Source organism: Mesoplodon mirus (assembly GCF_964341445.2).
Source record: "Mesoplodon mirus genome assembly, chromosome: 16".
In the NCBI taxonomy this organism is placed as follows: Eukaryota; Metazoa; Chordata; class Mammalia; order Artiodactyla; family Ziphiidae; genus Mesoplodon; species Mesoplodon mirus.
Genome location: NC_138992.1, coordinates 49,739,861 through 49,761,950, shown reverse-complemented (window position 1 = coordinate 49,761,950; position 22,090 = coordinate 49,739,861). Strand labels below are relative to the sequence as shown.

The following is a 22,090-nucleotide window of genomic DNA, read 5'->3' as shown; positions in this document are numbered from 1 at the left end:
TATTGATTTTTATATATTTTTATTATACTTACTTCTAGGTAGAGTGTTATGATTATGACAATGATGGGTCCCATGATCTCATTGGAACATTTCAAACCACCATGACAAAACTGAAAGAAGCCTCCAGAAATTCACCTGTAAGTTACATCCTTGTCATTTGCATATACCTTATAGTTTGGCCCTGTATTTATTCATTTTTTCTCTTGGCATACAAAATAGTTTTCCATGCTTTTACTCTATATTATGTAATGCTCTGAAGTCTGTGGATTTTATTTGTTTAGTACTTGGATGATCCAAAATTCTTACTTAGGATGAGTTTTCATTTATGTTCCAAGGTTTGGTTTCCTTTGTCTTCAGACAATTTATATGGTTTGATTGAGAATCCTTTGTTTTAAAGATCTTGACATTTCATTGGTCACAATAATTAATATCTACACTAGACAAATACCTGGACTTGAATTGGGTTCATTTATTCTCCTTTTGGACATTTTAAAAATTGGCTTTTACATTCTGCCTGTGGCTTTCCTGTGACTTGTCCTCACCCAAGGGAAAGTTAAAAGCATAGTTACGCTATTTCAAATTATGTAATATTAAGCTGCCATCTAATGGTACTAATTTTGTTAAGATCATTTGTCGGGGGCTTCCCTGGTGGCGCAGTGGTTGAGAGTCTGCCTGCCGATGCAGGGGACGCGGGTTCGTGCCCCGGTCCGGGAGGGTCCCACATACCGTGGAGCGGCTGGGCCCGTGGGCCATGGCCGCTGAGCCTGCGCGTCCGGAGCCTGTGCTCTGCAACGGGAGAGGCCACAACAGTGAGAGGCCTGCATACAGCAAAAAAAAAAAAAAAAAAAAAAAAACCCCAAAAAAGATCATTTGTCTGCCTTAACTACGTTCAGTTTATTAGTTATCATCCCCACATATTTCTAAGATTGCTTCTTGAAACTTTTCTGTCTGTAAGGCAAAGTGCCTAAAAACAATTCCAGAGTGTTGTTTCCCTCTTACTTACCTTTCTAGTTTGAATGAAATAAGTTGTTAATTCTCTTTATAGCTTACTTAGAATAATATGAAATGTTTATTACCTGCTTAGAGACCTGAATAATGCTCCTGTATATAGCATTTGGTTCTGAAAATCTAAACATGAGGTTTAAAAGGTAAGAGATTATGGTCAGGTGGGAAGGTCTTTTTTACGAAGTCATGTAGGTGAGGTGACCCAAAAGAGGATACTGATAGTTTTAGATCAAAACTTAAATACTAAATGCATAAATAAACCTTATTAACTATTTGATTTAAATAATTGGGAGAAATGAGTTTTGAACAAACATAGTGGGACTAGAATTTTCAGTAGGTCATGTAGAGATCTCTAGTCCTGTCCCTACACCCTGGTCACAAAGCCCAGATACTAGAAATAATAGAAGTGCTTGTATGAAGTAAGGAAGGCTTTCAAATCACACTCAATGGTTTAAATGCAGAGATTGAATTAGGTTAACAGTTTGAATTAAAACAACAGCAAAATTCAGCTGTAAATATTCTATTTAAAGATTTATTTTTAAAGGCAGAAATATTGGAAAATAATGAAAATGTGAACATTTAAAATAAAGCAAGCTACCTAAAAGAACTAAATATGACGAGTGATCTGGATTGTTGTTTCACTGGTTTCAGTTTGTTGTTATTTTCCAGAACCAGTCAGTGACCTCTTTTTAGAAGATAATGAACCAACAGCTAACTGTATAATACTTTATGGGGCATGTAAAGTTCTCCTAAGTCCAGCTAACTTGATCTTTCCCTCCCGCATGACAGAATGAATCTTTTAATATTGCTGTAGTGACAAGGTTTACCCACTCTTGTTCTTCAAAGGCAGGACTTTGTCTTATCAACTCTGTGTTCTCAGCGCCTAGAACAGTGCCTGCCACTTGGGTAGACACTGTAAAAATGTGAATAAATGAGGTGAAGTAATACAGCTTTTTACCAATAACTATTCTGTTTAGGGCATTTCTGCATCTCTAATGTTCAATAATTAATATGTATGATAAAGGCTGAGACTCTGGCAAGATCCTGAACTATCAAGGAATTTTTTTAACATCATTTTGTTTTGTACCATTGTATCAAAAGTATTTTTAAATGTTTGATTCTTTGAAAATTAGTAATGCCTCTGTCCAAAGTATATAAGTTGCTTTCTGTTAACCAGAAGAGGTGACTTATCCAGTATTCATTGAGTATCTCTTATTATTAGGCAAGGCAGTGAGAATTTGAAGGTATAACTTGGAAGTGATTATACCCCAGCTATGGAAAAAAATTAATGAAATGAAATAGTTGACAACAATACCAAGTATGTAACTAAATTTTATGTGGTTGTAGAAGTTTAATGAGATAGATGGAGATCAGAGAAGACTAGAACAGGAGTTGATGTTATAGAGGAGGATGACTTTATCCAAGCCTTACAGAGGGATAAGTGGATAGGAGGTGGAAAGGAAGATGATCTGTTTGGAGGAAGAAACTATACTGAGAAGATGTAAGATACTAGATCGATTTCTACATATATTCCCAGTGGAAAGAGATGATCTTTGCTGCATATTTTACCATAGAGTTGGGCTTCATATATTTCTGTTTTCTGATGGTTGGTTTTTTTCTTTTCTAAGCAGTGTATTTTTGTACTTTGTGTGGGTAACAGCTAGAAGTAATGTTTTATTTCCTTTATTATAAATAAAAAAGGTTATTACTCAGAGCATTTGTAAGGAAATGATCTACAGAGGCAAAATTTATACTTAGGAACTATTTTAAAAGGTACACAATTTTAGAAGTGCTTTTCAGAAATATCACTGATAAATATTTCATATATATGACATAGTATGCAGTTGTTTCAGAGTTGTGTTTTGTAACAGACCTACATCAGTAGGTGGTTTGATTCCAAGAGAAAGAAGTCATTCATTTAAATTTACATTGGCATTTCTTATATCACTAGTAATAATGAACATTTTTGTCTTTTCTTCCTACAGGTTGAATTTGAATGCATAAATGAAAAAAAGAGGCAAAAGAAGAAAAGCTACAAGAACTCAGGTGTTATCAGTGTGAAACAGTGTGAGGTAAGTTTCTCTTGACCACTTCTAATATAATGAGATCACATTTCGAGTTCTTCTAAACAAACTGTTTGGACAGTTGGAAATTACATGAGCAACTGGACACCTTTAGGGAAAAGAGAATAGGAAATAGTAGAGAAATCGTCCAAGTAACTTTGCTTCCAAGGTTTGACAACTTTTTAGCAAAGGACAAAGAATATCAAAGTTTTTCATTATCTTAGGAAATATAAGGCACCATTGGCATTTTTCCAGCACATGAGTGGAAATGGCTTGACTTAGTGCATCTATCCTGCTCATTATTTCAAGATGAGATGTTATGAGTGAAGGGGAAAAAATCCAAGAGATTTCTTATAAACAAGTGGGAGTTTTTGTTTTTGTTTTTAATCTTGCTTATTATACTTATTAAAGCTCTCAACATATTAGACTCATTACTAGCTTCTTAAAACTTACAGTGTGTGTATTTCATCTTTGGCCATTAATATTCTAATCTTCACATTGCTATAACTATCTTGAAGTAAAATCTTACAGATTCATGACATGTAGGGGCAGGGTGCCTTAAATTCAAATGCAGGGGTGTTTTCCATATGTTTATATCATGTGCTGTTCAGTTTATAGATGGTTAAAAATATATGCCAGAGAGCTATTTGCTTTTCTTATATAGTAGGAGAGTTTTAATTTTAAGTTTACTATTTGTTTTTAGATTACAGTGGAATGTACATTCCTTGACTATATCATGGGAGGATGTCAACTGAATTTTACTGTGAGTAACACACTGAATTTTTCAAAATAGGGCTGTAACGTGATTTTTTTTCCCTCCATTTTGCAGTGTTCTTTCTTTCACTGCCAAATTGACTTTGTGATGAAATTTATACAATCTGTTGAGTATGGTCTCCTCAGAGAGTTTGTTCACCCTGAAGCTTTTGGCCTTGTTAAATATTTTCTTCTGCAAGAAAGCAGATATGTACAAATCAGTGATTATCCTGCAGTAGTTTAAATAATAAAAAGCAGTAATCAAACAGACATATAAAAAAAACAAGCCCTATGCCTAAAGCCATGGATGTAATAATCCATGATTTAAGACATCTAGAAAAATAGGGGTTGTGGGTTGCTTCATGCTGCGGCTTTAATTGTTTACTTGTCTCTGGAAATACCCCTAGGCTCAGGCATTTGTTAGGAAATGGCAGTAGCAGGCTCTGGGATGAATGTTTCTGTCTCAAAATTCAATGTTTGTGTTTTCCTGGACATCAAGCAAGGGTGTCCCTGGCTTCATCTCAGTAAGGGCTGCAATTGTTATTTGGCAGGTGGGAGTGGACTTCACTGGCTCCAATGGTGATCCAAGGTCTCCCGACTCCCTTCATTACATCAGCCCCAATGGTGTTAATGAATATTTGACTGCAATCTGGTCTGTGGGACTGGTCATTCAAGATTATGATGCGTGAGTATGACTCCAACACATAACTCCCCAGAAAGGGCATTTTCTGTATCATCTGCTGGTTCTCTGATGTAGTTGATGGGATAAGGATACTGGGGAGGAATAGCTTTCTCCCTAAAATTTCTCATCTTATCTTTTCTATTTTTCCCTTTGTGACAGTCTTAGTTAGTGTTTACCTTTGACCTCTAATCTCTGGCTGTCATTAGTTATAATGTATTATATATAGCTTGCTTCTTTAACAGCTGACTGAAGCTGGCAAGGCTTTTTGTTTCTTTGATATGGTTTCCTTGGGGTTTACTCATTTGGGATAAGTTATCTGTGTAACTGAAGTCCAGGAGACACATTTTGTAAACACTCATAGATGCTATTTCTTAACATGTCTATTTCCTTGGCAATCATTGTCAAATTATTTTCTTAATGGTGATTTTCAACAAGTGTTGAAGGATAACTTGACATAATTGCTATAAAATATTTTGAATAGATTCTCAATGGATAGATTTTGAATGGATTTAAATAGGTCCTCTTGAAGGTTTAGTAAACAATAGGAAAAAAATCCACATTATTAATTTTTTGTTCTCAATCTATTAGGGCACAGTAAAAATTTTCACTTGTTTTTGCCTATTATTTTATGATAAAAGCCCTTACATATTTGATGGAGCTTTTCATTAATTTGTTATGACATTTAAAGAGATGAAATTTTCAGGCAAATGAAGACAAGTCTAAAGCAGGGGTAGCAGTTTCAGTATCAGCCTAATAGAATTTAAGACAAAATTCATTAAATATAATTTAAAAATTACTTTATAGGACACTTTGTTATATAATCCAAAATGAAAATATAACGGTGGACATGTTTAGTAACAGACTATCAAAATATTTCAATTGAAAGTAGCTAGAAATATAATAAAAATCTCAAAGTAACACAGTTGTAATGGGACTTAGGTAAAAAGTAGAAAATTTACAGGGTTACTTTCTCAGACTGGTTCCTGGAAGGTAAAACAAAAGGTTAACTAAAAAAAGTTTACCACATGGAAATTAAAAAAACTCTTAAGTAGTTCTTAGATCAAAGAGGAAATCAAAGAGTAATAACAGTCTATCTAGAAATAAAGGGTAATGAGATGACTGTACATGGTCCTGTCTTTATAGAGGAAAATTTCTGGCTTTATGTGTTTTATTTTTAAACAAGAATTGAATATAAAATGAACTAGCTTTTCAACAGAATAAAATTAAAGAATAGGAAGAAAAATATAGATATAGCAATAGTAGGAGATTCCATATACATGTTAGCTATTATGTGTCAGAGAAAATTTTAAATCCTTTCTATATGGTATTCATCAAATCCTCATACTTAGTTGTGAGATAGGTGCTGTTATCATCTTCATTTTACAGGTGAAAAAACTGAGGCATAGGTGATAAAATAACTTGTCCAGGGTCACTCAGCTGGTAACTGGCAGAGACAGGACTGAACCTCAGCTGTCTGGCTCCAGGGACATGCTCTCACAACTCTGCTGTGCTGTGCTTCCTCCAAACACACAAAATAATGACTTGGAAAGTCACCAAATTAATAAATTAAATGAAGAGATGATTCTTTGCCAAGTTCAGCAAAGCTTAGGCAAACCTTTGGCAACACTGACCTCCCCAAGGAAAAGAGAAAACGTGTAGAATATTAGTTATGAGACAGATTATAAGCATAAATTCAGAAAAAAAAATTATGTTAATGTTCTATAAAAGCTTATGCTATTTCATTAAAAAATCTAGGTTAAAGGATGATTTTTTTAGAAAGCTGTAAATTATCAAATTTGACTCAAAGAAGCAGAGAACCTGCATAGACCAGGAACCATGGAAGGAATGGAGTGGCTGGTCAGAGAGCCTCTCCTCACAAAGGCACTGGCCAAGACAACCTTCATACATAAATTCTACCAAACCTATGAGGAATGAATTCAAACCTGAGAGAATCAAGTGAAAAATATTAGAAAGTGTGAAAGTTTAAAAGGTGGTCAGATACAACATAAAATAAAAATCAACAATTTTTCACTAACCAGCAAAAACCAAATGAAGAAATTATAGTGGATAAAAGATCACAATTCATAATGCAAAAAAAAATGAGAATGAAATTAGTAAAAGGTCTAGGATCTTTAGTGAGGAAAAACTACAGAATTGTGCTGAGGGACAAAGAAGGAAACTTGTTTAAATGGAAAGATATACCACGATTCTAGATAGGCAGATGTCACAATGATGTAAAATATAACATTTCTCCCTATATTAGTCAGTTTTAATCAGAATTGCAGTGAAACCCTGACAAAATGATTCTTAAAATTTTCTAGAGGGTAAAATGAATCAAAATAGTCAAGAAGTTTTTCAGGGAAAAAGAATGAAGGGGAATTTGTTCTAGCAGGTACTAAAACTTATTTTAAAGCTATATATATATATATATATATATATATATATATATATAATTTAATTTAATTTTGTAGTGGTTTATAACATTATATAAGTTTCATATATACAGTATTATATATTAATTGAGTATGGGACTAGTACATGACCAGTAAAAACAATTAAGCAGTCTTGAAATAGACCCAAAAGTGTATGTGAATTTAGTGTATGATAGAGATGGCATTTGGGGGGAAAGGGGTTATAACAGCTGTCAAACAGGACAGGAACTGGATTTGGATCCCTGACTCATGCCTGTGTATGTTAGGATACTATTCTGTATAGATTATAGACAAAATTGCTGAAATGGCTACCCCAAAACAAAGTGGTTTTGACAAAATAGAGGTTTATGTCTCTTTCATGTTGCATCTCTAGAGGTAAGTAGTTCAGGACTGACAGGGCAGTTCTGCCGCTTATAGCTTCCACCCTGGGTCCGAGGCAGCTGCTATGATTCTCATCCTCTCTAGCCAGTGGGAAGAGGACCAAGGAACTGAGAATGCATGTGCTTTCCCTTTTAGAGTGTGATTGAGAAGTGGCTGACAAATCACTCTACTCACATCTCCAGCCACCTAGCCACTGCCAGCCCAGAGAAGCTAGAGTACAGCTAGTGTGGTTGGCAGTAGCGCAGGGGATCCATAATTAAAAAGGAAGAGAATGGATACTGGTGTAGAGTAGCAGTTTCTGCTTCATATCCTACTCCAGATGAATTTCAAGTTTAACATCAAAAACAAAGCTTGGAAGTTCTAGGAGAAAATATATGTGAATTGTTTATAATCTTGCAGTGAGGACAGCCTTTAAGCAAGACAGAGAAGGCAAAAATCATGAAAGAATTTTTATGTGTTCACATTTATTAATATTAATAACTAAAAAAGGGAAGATATTTTAAACAAAGTTAAAGACAGACTATCAACCGGGAAAAATATCGTGACGTATAAGATATAGGTTCTATCCTCAATGCAAAAAGAACCATTAAGAATTAATATAAAAAAGAATATCCCTAGTAGAAAAATTAGTGTAATCATTACAATGTTTTATAATGGCTAGACATAAGGTGTCTATCAGTTGGGGGAGAATATCCATACAGTGGAATACTTAACACTCATTCACATGATGTTATATATTCTGGTCCATAATTATGTCTAAATACTTGGGCCAAATATTCATACATTTTGCTGCAGAAATGTGAGAGTTTTACAATATATGGCATTTGTACCATGTTTCTGTGGCCAAATGTATGAATATTCATATTAAGTGACATAAATAAAGGCTATAAATAACTTCATGTCAGTTGAGGTCAGGTTTTGCTGCCAAATGAGTGTTTTTGTAAACAAATGAAAAAACTTGTGCTTTTTAAAACTTTACGGATTTATTTATATATTTATTTAGTGAAATGATAAGCTGTATAAGTAAAAAAGAGTATGTTATAAAATATTAATATAAAGTCCATTTTAATATATAGAGAGACATTTTTCTCCTTCAGTGTACAGAAAAGTATTTAGAATGAGAGTTGCCAAATATTAACATTGGTTCTAATCTTTGTTTTATTTTTATATTTTTCTAAGATTTCAAATTTTTAGAAAATAAGCTCATATTGGTTTTATTATGAATAAAGATAAAAATGACCTTTTGCTTTTTTCAAATTTTCTTTTCAGTGATAAGATGTTTCCAGCTTTTGGTTTTGGAGCTCAGATCCCACCTCAGTGGCAGGTAAGAGGAACTCTCATTGCGAAGCTTTGCCTCCTAGCAAAGCAAAACAAGCCTCATCAGTCCTTCTTTCATCTTTTGACAGGTTTCTCATGAATTTCCAATAAACTTTAATCCATCCAGTCCCTACTGTAATGGTAAGTTTAAAATAAACATGAATTTTTAAACTGAAAAAAGCTACTCAAATTTCCTCTCTAGGTTTCTTTTTGTGACATATTGAATTTTCTGTCATGTAAAGTAGTAGAATTTTACCCCAAGTTGGTGGTTAGTATGGTAATGATAATAATGCAGATCACTATGATGATGATGAAGATTGCAGGCTAAATTCTTCTACCTTAAGAGTTTTACTAGAGCAAAAGATTCTCAATCTTGAGGGTAGATCCATAAGAATATGCATATTATTTTCACATATAAGTTGATTTTAAAATAAACCTTCAATGAAAACAGGTCATTCAGTATACAGATGCTTTTCTCAGATTAGCAGTTAACTCTCTTTGAAGAAAAAGTATCTAGCATCAAATTACTTGTTACACAGTGTTCTGTAAGGAGATGGGGTGGGCTAAAGAAACACAGAACTAAGCTCCAAGAGTAGCTTTCCTTTGTGTGGAAAACAGGGACAGGCATTTCTTTCATTTCACTTTTCTGTTTATCCCTCAAATATTCCAGTGCCTCTTCCTTTTTGCCACATTGAGCAATCAACCTAAAATGCCAAATCTCCCACAAAAGTATGTAAGACTGAACAGTTTGGAGGAGGAAACGATGTAGGGGCAGAGGCATAAAATTATAGACAGTAAGCTAATTTTCTGCAAAGGGTCCTTTTAACAATTATAAAACAGGAGAGAGTGTTCTTTCCTTCCCTTCCTAAATAATATTCATAAAGTAGAAGAGCATGACCATTTTGTTGGGAGTAGTTTGTATTAGGATTTTCTCCTTTTTTCTGAAACTCTTTTCTTGTACTAATTCAGTGTTCTTTTATGCACTTTCAGAGGCTGGTTGTGACCTTTTGTATCCCTAGGCATATGAAACTGGGAATATTTTTCTTTTCAAGAAATGTGCTTCATGCTTATGATGAAATTGGAACAATTTTTGGAATTTGTTGTAATTAGATTTTATTTATTGCAAGTAAATATGGATGACATACCATGGGATAATTCATTTTAGAAGTTCATTCACTCTTTGAGTAACGAGCCCATCTTTGGGCTGCCACCAAGCAGAGCTTTTCTGCTTTTGGTTTAGTCTGGAAAAAATAATCAATTTGATGTTAGACAGAGGAAATACTACACAGAAAAAAATACAGCCTTATTTTAAGACAAGGAAGTTTAATCCCGTTTTCCTAATTAATCATCGACCTTAGTTGCCCAGAAAGAACATGTCTAACTTGTTCCCTTGATGTAGTAGAAAGATTTTAGCATAATTTAGTTTTAGTTGAGGAATAGAAGGCAACTGATGTTTATGAAGAAATTTAATTAACAGTTTTGTATACCTTGAGATTGAAAAGCAAGCTAAATGATAGAAATGGAAGAAAATATTACTATTGCTGTGGTTATGGGTTAAATTTTTCTATAGCATATATCATTACAGTAAGATCCTGCTGCTGGCCTATGTTAAGATTATTTTTGTAACTACTGGACTGACTAACCTCTAGTTCCAGCCTCACCTTATGCATGTAAAATCACTCTACATATAAATTAGTTACATTCTCAAAGGTTGTTCATAAAACCACTTATCCCTAAACTCAAAGTGCCTAACAGGAGTTTATTGGCAAGTGGAGAGACTTGGTCTTGTGAAGCTTTTAAACCAAGTATATGCTTTTCCTCCTTATTGATCTATGTCCTCCTGGACATTTTTTAAGCAAGAGACCTGTTTTGGTTTACATTAAAAGTCTTTAAAGATTTTCTTGTTAATCTTAGCAAAACACTGTTGGGAATTTCTAGGATTTCTAGTCTCTTACCTACATCCCAGACACTCTGTTGTGTACTAGGGGCAGATTCATCAGCAGTGCTTTAATCAGGAATGCCATTCAACTTTTGATAGGTTGTGCTATTGTAATCAACAGTCTCTAAATCTCAGTAACTTGTAATGACAATAATTTATTTCTTGCTCACTTTACAAATCACTTGATGCTTGGCTAGACTGCTGCGCTGCTCTGTTTCTACTCATTCTGGGTCTCAGGCTGTCTGGGATATGCTGTTCCCATGGCAGAGGGGGAAAAAGCAAGAGAGCTGGCAAAAACAGGCCATGATTCTTAAAACATCTGCTTAGACATGGATGTCATATCCATTCATATGCACTGGACAAAGCTAGTCAAATGGGCCTGCCCAGTCTTCCATTACATAATGCCCAGCAGGCCTAAGGTGCACCCCATAAACAAATGCATTAGTGTTTCTGCAGCAAAATGTGATAAATAACCTGGAAGTGAATATTTGCAATTAATATAGTCTACTATACCATGCTTAACCTTATATGATATTTCTGTAGAACCTCTGGTCATATATGCAAAAGTTTTTCCATTTTATCAGTTACTTTTTCTTACCTTGTCATCAGTTGTATGCTGCAGCATCTTTTGTATGGTTCTTTTTCCATCAGAGTCTTATTCCCAAAACATATCAAAATTAAGCAATATAACAGCCCTACTTTAGACTAATGAATAATTTGGCTGAGGTGAAAACAAATGCCTTCTAGTGGGGGAGAGTAAAGTTTATAGGGTTTTTTTTGTGATAGAGCATAGCTATGGAGTTTTGTAATTCTATATACCTTAGAGAACTCCTGAATATAGAACTTTTGACTGTTTAAAGCACTGTATGTTGGTATATAAATTAAATTAGCCAGTATGGTGAATAGTAAACAATTAAATTGTGCTTGAGAATTTTTAATCCTGCTTTTTTTGTCTAGGAATTCAAGGCATTATAGAGGCATATCGGGCCTGCCTTCCTCAGATAAAACTCTATGGACCAACTAATTTTTCTCCAATCATAAATCATGTGGCCAGGCTTGCTGCTGCAGCCACACAACAACAGACAGCTTCTGTAAGTGCCCTGTCGCCAGGGGGCAGGGAGAATGTGGATTGGTTGTTGTTCCCAGAGCCATTTTTCTGCTTATTTGGTCTGCTGAGATACAAAGACAGGGCATGAAGCAATGATATATCATCCTTGGTTTGGGAGTAACATCTGTTGTTAAATTAGTGATCATTAAGAACAAGACAACAACAAAACAACCTGTATACTTATAAGTTTTTTCTCTGTCTTTTGAAATAATTTTCTCAGGTAGGTTCTCAAAAATTTTTCTTAAGTAGCCTTAGCAAGTTTAGGCTTCAGGAGACCTACCACTTCAGTTGCTGTTGCAAAATTACTTAACATACTAAAGAAGTTTGAATTAGAGAGTCATTACCTGTTGGACCCTGGATACCAAACCCCGCTCAGCTTCAGTATCCTCAGAAATAAGGGGTACATACCTCATGCAGTTGTTGAAAGAGTGAGAGAAGATAATTCACATAAAGTGCACAGTGCCTGAGTCAGAGTAAACACTCAGCACATGATAGCTACTATTATAAATCTTATTTCCATTTTAGACTTAAATGGCCCAAAGGATGGAGTACAACTTTATGTAACATTTTACCACTCTCTAAAATGATTTATCAGAGATGATGGGATTGAGAGAAAGATTTCCCCACCTTGAACCATATCCATTTTTTAAAAAGTATGTTTTAGTTTGATGAACGATTCTACTTCCTCCGTATTTGATCTTTTAAGAACAGAGGTGCCACTTGCTCCCTTGATAGGTACTTTGACATATTCAGTACTTCAGTTAAATCAAAATGTTTCCGTGCTAACTGAAAGTTTAATCTCTGACATTTAGGTGTCTTGCTTCTGTGTATTTATGCCAGCCCTCTTTTGTGGTCTGTTACACTTTTAACGAAACTACAGTTTTTGTATCAGTTAATTTCCTTGTCATCAGAGACTCTTACAATATTTCATATAGATGGTATCCTGGGTAGAGACTGACAAGGAAAATGAGCAAGAAAGAGACTAAATGACTCATCAGGCTGGAGATGTCATTCACCATTGTTTTTTTTTTTTTTTAACATCTTTATTGGAGTATAATTGCTTTACAGTGTTGTGTTAGTTTCTGCTGTATAACAAAATGAATCAGCTATATGCATACGTATATCCTTATATCCCTTCCCTCTTGCATCTACCTCCCACCCTCCTTATCCCACCCCTCTAGGTGGTCACAAAGCACCAAGCTGATCTCCCTGTGCCATGCAGCTGCTTCCCACTAGCTATCTGTTTTACATTTGGTAGTGTATATATGTCAGTGCTACTCTCTCACTTCGTCCCAGCTTACCCTTTACCCTCCCCGTGTCCTCAAGTCCATTCTCTACATCTGTGTCTTATTCCTGTCCTGCCCCTGTGTTCATCAGAACCATTTTTTTTTTTTTTTTTTAGATTCCATATATATATGTGTTAGCATATGGTATTTGTTAGAGTAACCATTGCTTTTATTGTTGGGGAGCTCAGCTGGCTCAGCGGACATAATTGTCTTTCTTGGCAGCAATATTTTGTGCTCTTAATCATTACTGATGGCGTCATCACAGACCTTGATGAGACCAGACAAGCTATCGTTAACGCTGCCAAGCTGCCTATGTCCATCATCATTGTCGGAGTTGGAGGTGCTGACTTTGGTGCCATGGAGTTTCTGGATGGTGATGGAGGAAGTCTCCGCTCCCCGTCGGGCGAGATAGCCATCAGGGATATTGTCCAGTTTGTGCCTTTCAGACAGTTCCAGAACGTGAGTACCAGTCCTTCCTACTCTTCATGCACTCTAAGGTGTTTGAACACAGACCTTTGCCGGTCCATAACCAGGCAGTTGAGTATGTGTCTGGGGTTAGAGTGTGTGAATTTTCCATTTTAAGAGCCTTGATTAAATTTGGCAGTTTTTTTTCAGGTTGTATACTTGTGTGCCTCTTGCAGTCCATGTGATAAATTGTTTAAAAAGATGTTGTGAATGTTTTAGAATATATTTTATCTTTACCTATGTAATAACAGAAAAACTCTATGCAAGTATATGATGAATTTACCAAACTAGAAGTTGATTTGATGAAAATTATAAACAGTAAACTGTTTTACCCAGTTTAATGGTAACATCTTGTAAAACTATAGGTCCAGAATCCTAACCAGGATATTGACTTTGATACAGTCAAGGTCCATTATAGCAGGCTACCTCATGTAGCCCTTTTATAAGCACACCCACTTCCTTCCCACCTTCATTCCCTGCTTAACCCCTGGCAACCACTAATCTGTTCTCCATTTGTATATGTTTGTCATTTCAACAATGTTATATAAATGGAATCATACAGTATATAACCTTGACACCGGCTTTTTTTCACTCAGCTTTATTCTCTGAGAGTCTTCCCAGTTGTTAAATGTATTCCTTTTTGTTGCTAAGTAGTATTCCATGGTATGGGTGTACCAGTTTGTTTAACCATTCACCCAATGAAGGATATCTTCAATTGTTTCCAGTTCTCATCTGTCACATACAAAGGCTGTAAACATTCGTGTACAGGTTGTTGTGTGAACATAAGTTTTTATTTCTCTGGGATAAATACCCTGAAGTGCAGTTGCTGGGTTGTATGGTTGTTGCATTTTAGTTGTTAAAGAAACTGCTGAACTTTTCTGGCACAGTTATGTCATTTTACATTCCCACCAACCAATGTATGAGTGGGGGTGGGGGTGGGGAATGAGGTGGGGGTGTATTAAAAAGGTGGTAACGTTAGGGATGTTTGTGATGATGAAACAGTTCTGTATATTGATTGTGATGGTAGTTACACAGATATACCCAGATGATAAAATTACATAGAACTACATGTGTGCACACACACACACACACACACACAAATGAGTGCATGTAAAACTGGTGAAATCTGAATAAGTTCTGTGAGCTATACCAATGTTGGTTTCCTGGTTTTGGTATTGTACTAAAGTTATATAAGATGTTATCTTTGGAGGAAACTGGGTGATGGGTACGTGGGACATTTCTGTACTATTTTTGCAACTTCCTATGAATCTGTAATTATTTCAAAATAAAAAGTTAAAAAAATTAATACCAAGTGAATGAAAGGCCCACATTTAAAAGTTAAAGAGCAAAAACGTGATCATTAAATGCCAAAATGCGGGCAGCAAAAATGTACTTGATAAATGTTCGTGAGCATACTCAAGCATTCTTAAGTAACATTGGTTTATTCCATGTTTCATGAACAGTACCTGAGACAAGATACAAGCTAGAAATTGGGAACTAACTGCTTTTTCCTAGTCTTTTATCAAAATGCCAGTAAAAATTTGGTTGCTAATAAAATTGCTTTGATTTTGTTTTTTCACAAGGCTCCAAAAGAAGCGCTTGCTCAATGTGTCTTGGCAGAGGTCCCCCAGCAGGTGGTAGGCTACTTCAACACATACAAACTCCTTCCTCCCAAGAACCCGGCTACGAAATGAAAGGAGCTCTGGTCGCCTGAGCAGAAAGAAGTCTTTTGTGCTGTGTGGAGCAATGGATTTCCCTCTGACCCCAAATCATGAATCTGTCATTTTACACACTTCTCACGAACCCCAGCATTTATGATGCAAACCTAGTTCTCTATGGATTATGTCTACTTAAAGCATTCTTTTATACTTTTTTTGGAGGAAAGTGCTAACTTAATCTTTGCTCAGTCAATTCGGTGATTGCTAGTGATTTACAGTAATTGCAGTGAGGCTATTTGGATTAGAAACTGGTGTAAGGAAAGCGGATTTTGTTCTTGTGGTTGTTTACTTTCATATGACGAAAATGCTGTTTTTGAATGTTTGTAAATAAGAAAGAGTGGAAAATTGTTGGAATGATGCGATTTACAGGTTGCTGTGCTTTGCTCTAGGCAATATATGTTTTATAAGCCAATGTCCATGCCTGACAACAAGAGCTTCTTAAATTAGATGATATTGAATTTGTTTCTAGAACTATACTTAGTGCTATTCCATGGGATAAAACTACCTTTACTTGTGCCTGAATTTTGCTGCAATTTAGACATGCACAGTTCAAAAGAGCATGCATCCTCATAGGACTTCATGAAAAGTACCGAATGGGAAGGGAAGCACATATTCAGTTCTTAAAATTGTACAATCAACAAGTAAAAGGAACCTCATGTAAGTAAGCCATTTTTATTTGCCTTCCTAGATCTTTCATTTTCATTATTGAATACCGTAAACATGGTCAGATTTGACCTTTTCATTGATTGTATGTGACACTCAGGATTCTATATCTGCATTGATGATAGGTAGCCCTAGATTCAACATTATTAGATTATTTTAATTGGAGTTTGTTAAAATGGTTAGGACTGGTTTATGCAGGAAAACTATAAGGACCAAACATATAAGGGAAAATTCAGAATTCTACTTCCTTTTAATCAATGAAAGACTTTACTTATTAAAAAAGACAATGTTTATACTTTCCTTGGTAAGGTCCCATATATTGATTTGTACATTTGTGTAGATTCATTTAGATATTCTCTCTTTTTTTTTCTTTAAGTAACATTTTTAGTCTGATTTTTTTAAACTTATGATAGTGGTTATTAATCAAAATCATATTTTACGTTTTAATAATGTGCTATTTCCTAAATCCAGAATGTATTGTATTAAGCATAAAACCTGTTATAACTTTAAAAAAAGATCCAACTGCTGCACAGGATAGAGTGCTTTTTTTTTTTTAGTAGAATTTTTTTTCCTGATTTTTACCCTTTAGAACATAATACTTAGCAAACATTACCTTTTCAGAATAGATTCAGTAAAGTTTTATTGAGGAGCTGTGTGCCAAGTACTATGCATATCTGTGTACTGGCCAGTCATCTTGAACAATTTAACATTGAGAATTACGTGTTTATTATGGATCTGTAAATGGATGCACCCTAAGCCTATCAGTATTACTGAAAACTTGCACCACAGCTCAGATCTCTTGTTCCCTGAAATGTCTGAAGCAAGTGAGCTTTCAGCCACGAACAGCTTTTGGCTTCTTAGAAACTGCTCATTTCCAAGGTCAGTCTGAGAGGGGATCTGCTCGCCACAGTGGTTGCCTAGCCCAGGTGAGCAGTTAACATTTTCCCACTTAGCTAGCTCTCCTCTGGATATGTGTTGTTAACCTGAAGGTACCTAACTAGTAGTCTGTTGCTCTATAGTATGTCTCGTTAGTTGACAAGTCATCTTGACATCAGTTGGGGGAGAAAAAAACTGATGATTCTTCCAATAGTTCGGAGCCTTTGTTGTCTAAGATGTCCTAACTTCAGTTCTCTTTGTGTGCTTGGAAACAGCATATATATGTTACAGTGGTTTTCGGAATTTTTTTTTTAAACACATGAAGCCTTTAAAAGAAACGATTTACATATGTTCTCAATGTATGGTAAAACAGAAGTAGAGGTTTTCTGTTTGAAGCTGGGGCAGGGTCCACAGCCCCACTCACTGGGCCTCCTCCTCACTCTCCTGAACCAGATCCTGGCAGCACCTGAGTCACCTGCACAGGACACCTGGAACCACTGGTCATGAGCATTTATTGTTTTTATTGGTCAAATAACAGTACTTCTGTCACCACTGTCAAATTGATTTGGTCTTCATAATTTTATATTCTGATTTTAACCAGAATTGTTCCCTTTTGAAAATTAATTTTGTATTATGCATTCTTTTTTTTTTTTTTTTTTTTGCGATACGCAGACCTCTCACTGTTGTGGCCTCTCCCGCTGCGGAGCACAGGCTCCAGACGCACAGGCTCAGCGGCCATGGCTCACAGGCCCAGCCGCTCCGCAGCATGTGGAATCCTCCCAGACTGGGGCACGAACCCGTGTCCCCTGCACTGGCAGGTGGACTCTCAACCACTGCGCCACCAGGGAAGCCCTGCGTTCTTGATTTTGTTCATCAGTAGATGCTATTATTCATAAGACCTGTGATTCCAGCAAATTAGAGTAATTGATACCTTTTTGCAGTTTTGAATAAAAGCATTTATAATTTCTAAATTATTTTATAAAATTCTTATAGTTTCAACATTTTACCTCATCACATGCTGATATAATATTGTTTTATATTAAAATAGTCCTTTTCCCTATTGTGCCACCATTCATTCAAGTGCCATTAGTTCTTTTTTTTTTTTGCCATTAGTTCTTAAAATGCATTTAAAGAAAAAATAACCAAGTTTACTTTCACACTTCACATAAACAGATATATTGCAAACATATATTAGGGTGACAGTGCCCTGGATAGATGTAATATTTCTCACATCTGCCTGTACTGAGAAAATAGCAATTAGCATGGTCACGTCACCTTGTGCTTAGAATTGAAAATTTTAAGATCATAAAAATTTAAAGTCAGATCAGGGATTTACAACTATCCGTTTTGGTAGTGCCTTAGGCAGCCTTTCCAGAGTAAATTCAGGGCCGTGTTGCTGCCTCTGCCTTATTTGACATACTTTGCCTTTTTCATTTTGTAAATTTTCTGGAAAGTCATCTTCAGTAAATTTCTCCTAGTTTCTTTATGTGTGTGATTGATAGTCATGGAAGTGACATAAGGTAAGCTAGAAGCTTGGTTGAGATCTCGAGAGACTATTTTGTGCTTTTATGGATCTCACAGTTGATAATAAATGTATAAGTTACTAATATATGAATTGATGTTAAATGTATCTTGCATCTGAATTTCCTTTGGATAAAATTATTTCGTGGTGTGAGACAATAGTGCTTTGTTTTCATTTTTATTCTTTCTCTAAATGTTATTCATTGAAAAGTTAGAAATAAAGTTAGTATTTTAATCAGCCTGTATTCCATATTTTACTGAATTAAACAGTTTGGGTGGGATTTTATTATTTTATGGGATGTATTCACTTAAAAGATATTGAATGCATTCAAGATATTTTTCAGGGTGCAGAGGAACCAAGGGAAAGGTTCTCAGCTTAACTAGAGCGGCTGGAGAATTATGGTGCTCACATTTTATCAGTTGTGTTAAGCAGGACAGTATATTCACCTAACTTTTTTTTGTTTTGTTTTTGCGGTGCGCAGGCCTCTCACTGTTGTGGCATCTCCCGTTGCGGAGCACAGGCTCTGGATGCACAGGCTCAGCGGCCATGGCTCACGGGCCCAGCCGCTCCGCAGCATGTGGGATCTTCCCGGACCGGGGCACGAACCCATGTCTCCTGCATCGGCAGGCGGACTCTCAAACCACTGCGCCACCAGGGAAGCCCCACCTAACTTTTTTAAAAGTTGCTACTATTATGTTGCAGTCATTGGGCAAGGTCTTGGGGTTACAATGGTGACCTAGCAGCCAAAGTTTCCACCTTCATAGAAGTAAAGGATTGGAGGAGAGAGAAAACATTAAATGAGTAATTGAGAGACATGAGATTAGTGTGTGATATAACATATTGTAGGGGGGAGACCTGAACCATCTAGCTGTCAAGGAGCACTTTCTTGAGGATGTGCTGAAAGATAAGACCTGAAGGTTCACTGGATAAAGAAAGTTTAAAGCATTTATGAACTATGGCATTGAATGTTTCAGGAACGGAAAGAATTTAAGTTTGCTGGAATACAAAGTGCGAGAGGGAAAGTGGTGAGAGAAGAGCGGAGAGATGAGGTGGAGTGGTGGGTAGATGTTACCTCCTGTGAGGGCCTCGGGGGCATACAAGGAGTTCATACTTAGGCTAAAAGTAATGGAATGCCACTGAATGGACTTAGCAAAGGACTGATGTGATCAGAGTTGTGTTTTTGAAAAACTGGAGGGCCTTACATTTTAGGGCAGATAGGAGGGACCCTGTTGCCAAAGTTGCGTGGCCAAAATGTCTTTGTTTTGGTGAAGCCCTGATGAGGGATTTGGTGGTGGTCACCTTATGGCAGAGACTCAGCTGTTTGGTTACACACTTGCTAAGTTCTGGTTCTAGGTCAGTTTCTGAATTCTGGGCTTTTCCTGCCACAACCCTGCCTCTGCATCAAATCACCTGTTAGCCCCATATTATCAATTCCATAATGGTTCCAAGGCTGGCTCACACCTAATGATGACACAGATCTGCAGGATTGCCAAACCCTTGCTTGTAGCAAGACCATCACCCTTGTCATTTGTCACTAAGCATGGCGGTGTTTGGCCAAATTCTCCAGACTACTCACAGCAGGTTGTAGTGTCCTTGGAGAATTATACTTTGTCTTGGCTATTGATTCTCTTCTTTCTAAAAGGAAACGATCAGTGAGGCAAATATTACAAGCAGAATTGTGACTTCTTACGATAGGGAAGGGAGAGCCCTAATATCTTTGGTTTTTTCATAAACTCACAATGTGCCAGGTTTTATAACAGCACTTGGTCTTCTAAGACTGGACGCAAGAATGTCAGGGGTTGGGGAGCTCTAGAGAGTTCTCAGAGAGAAGACTAAATATGAAATAATTAGTCTTTTCAGCCATGCCTTCCATCCAGTAAAAAGTATTTACTTGTTTTTGAACAAATATTTATTGAATAGCTTAGTACTGGTAATCAACAGGTGAAGTCAAAGTGAGTAAAACTTCTTACTAACCTTAAAGAGCTTATGATCTAATATGAAAAAGGAGGCAGTATATGATGCTAAAACAAAGAAGGAATGAGCAAGGTGAGGCAGCCTTTTGTGCTTATCGAGTGAGGCTATACCTTATGCCTTCAGTCATCTATGGTCGAGAGTACAGAAGGGAGCCCAAACACTGCTTCTGGCAAGATGCTCCTCCCTCCCCGCCCTCCAGCATTCGTTGCCCCCCACCACAGTCCTAGGACCACCAGGATGGAGCCTGCCTGTCCTCACAAGAAGCTCGGTCATGATCTCCCTCCCTCTAATCTCCATATGGCTCCTCTGTGCAGCCCATATTCTGACCACACCCTACTTCTCTCCAACTCCCCAAACACTTGCACTCTGCCCTTAGGAACTGAGTCATTCATTAGCAAAATCTTTATATCAGTGCTTTTTCTGAACAATCCCTTCATGTTTCTATTCTAAATAAAACCTGACTCTCTTGAAGAACCTTACTTCCTTTGCAGCGCTCTCAAAGTGGTTATTTTCTCTTCCGGATCCACCACTGGGCTTGGAAGCAGGTTAAGTGTCCCCTTGTATCCTCCTTTCTGCTTTCAGATAAACTTTCCCTACCCTTTAAAACAACCGGCTCTGGGCTTCCCTGGTGGCGCAGTGGTTGAGAGTCCGTCTGCCGATACAGGGGACACGGGTTCGTGTCCCGGTCCGGGAAGATCCCACATGCCGCGGGGCGGCTGGGCCCGTGAGCCGTGGCCGCTGAGCTTGCGCGTCTGGAGCCTGTGCTCCGCAACGGGAGAGGCCACAGCAGTGAGAGGCCCGCATACCGCAGAAAAAACAAAAAAAACAACAAAAAAAACAACAAAAAAAATCAATCGACTCTGAATATCATATCCTTAGACTACACCATGCTCTATCCCTCCTCCTAATAATCTTATTCTCCCCCTTACCTCAGCCCTCACTCCTAAGGACATATACTAGACCTTATTATCATTATTGATTGCAAATCCCCTCCCCTACTCTCAATTTCAGGTATTCCATTTTCCAGTAACAATCCACTTTCCAATTTACTCCCTCTAGTACTAAAACTCCAACAGATCATTCTCCATCAGTACCTTCAATCCACTAACCTAAGTATTCAGTGGCCTTCATGGTGTGACCTCCCCCCAACCCCACTTCTTTTCTAGACTTCTTTCTTGCTAGTCTTTGCCTTGGCCATTCTGTTGCAACCACCTGGGCTTCCTTGCTCTTACTTGAGTGTGCCTGGCATCCTCCTAGCTCAGGGCTTTTGCACTTGCTTGCTGTTCCCCTTCCTGAAGAACACTTCCTGATCACTTGTGAGCCTTGCTCCCTCACCTCTTATAAGTCTTCGTTCCAGTATCAGCCAGTGAGTCCTTTGCTGATCACCCTATTTAAAATTGTACCTCTTTCCTCGGAACATTCTTTCCCTCTTCCCTGTTTAGTTTTTTTTTTTTTTTAATTTTATTTCTACTTTATATTGGAGTATAGTTGATTTACAATATTGTGTTAGTTTCAGGTGTACAGAAAAGTGATTCACTTATACATATACATACATCCATTCTTTTACAGATTCTTTTCCCATCTAGGTTATTATAGAATATTGAGTAGAGTTCCTGTGCTATACAGTAGGTCCTTGTTGATTATTTTATATATAGTAGTTTTAATATGTTAATCCCAAACTCCTAATTTATCCCTTCCCCTTTCCCCTTTGGTAACCATAAATTTGTTTTCAAAGTCTGTGAGTCTGTTTCTGCTTTGTAAATAAGTTCATTTGTATCATTTTTTTAGATTTCACATGTAAGTGATATATGTCTTTCTCTGTCTGACTTCACTTCATATGATAATCTCTAGTTTCAACCATGTTGCTGCAAATGGCATTATTTCATTCTTTTTTATGGCTGAGTAA

The 22,090-nt window shown here is 36.7% G+C and overlaps 1 protein-coding gene across 1 annotated transcript in view; it reads left to right on the top strand.

The window, feature by feature from the left end:
• CPNE3 (copine 3) overlaps positions 1-18,447 on the top strand; it is a 50,253-nt gene extending 31,806 nt beyond the window's left edge. Inside the window, exons 9-17 of the mRNA XM_082601685.1 lie at positions 39-137; positions 2,991-3,077; positions 3,772-3,831; positions 4,373-4,506; positions 8,586-8,640; positions 8,723-8,774; positions 11,530-11,663; positions 13,189-13,425; positions 15,015-18,447. Of these exons, the coding sequence (XP_082457811.1) occupies positions 39-137; positions 2,991-3,077; positions 3,772-3,831; positions 4,373-4,506; positions 8,586-8,640; positions 8,723-8,774; positions 11,530-11,663; positions 13,189-13,425; positions 15,015-15,125 (969 nt within the window). The 3' untranslated portion in view covers positions 15,126-18,447. The remainder of the gene's footprint in view (positions 1-38; positions 138-2,990; positions 3,078-3,771; positions 3,832-4,372; positions 4,507-8,585; positions 8,641-8,722; positions 8,775-11,529; positions 11,664-13,188; positions 13,426-15,014) is intronic.
• The last annotated feature ends 3,643 nt before the right edge of the window (positions 18,448-22,090 follow it).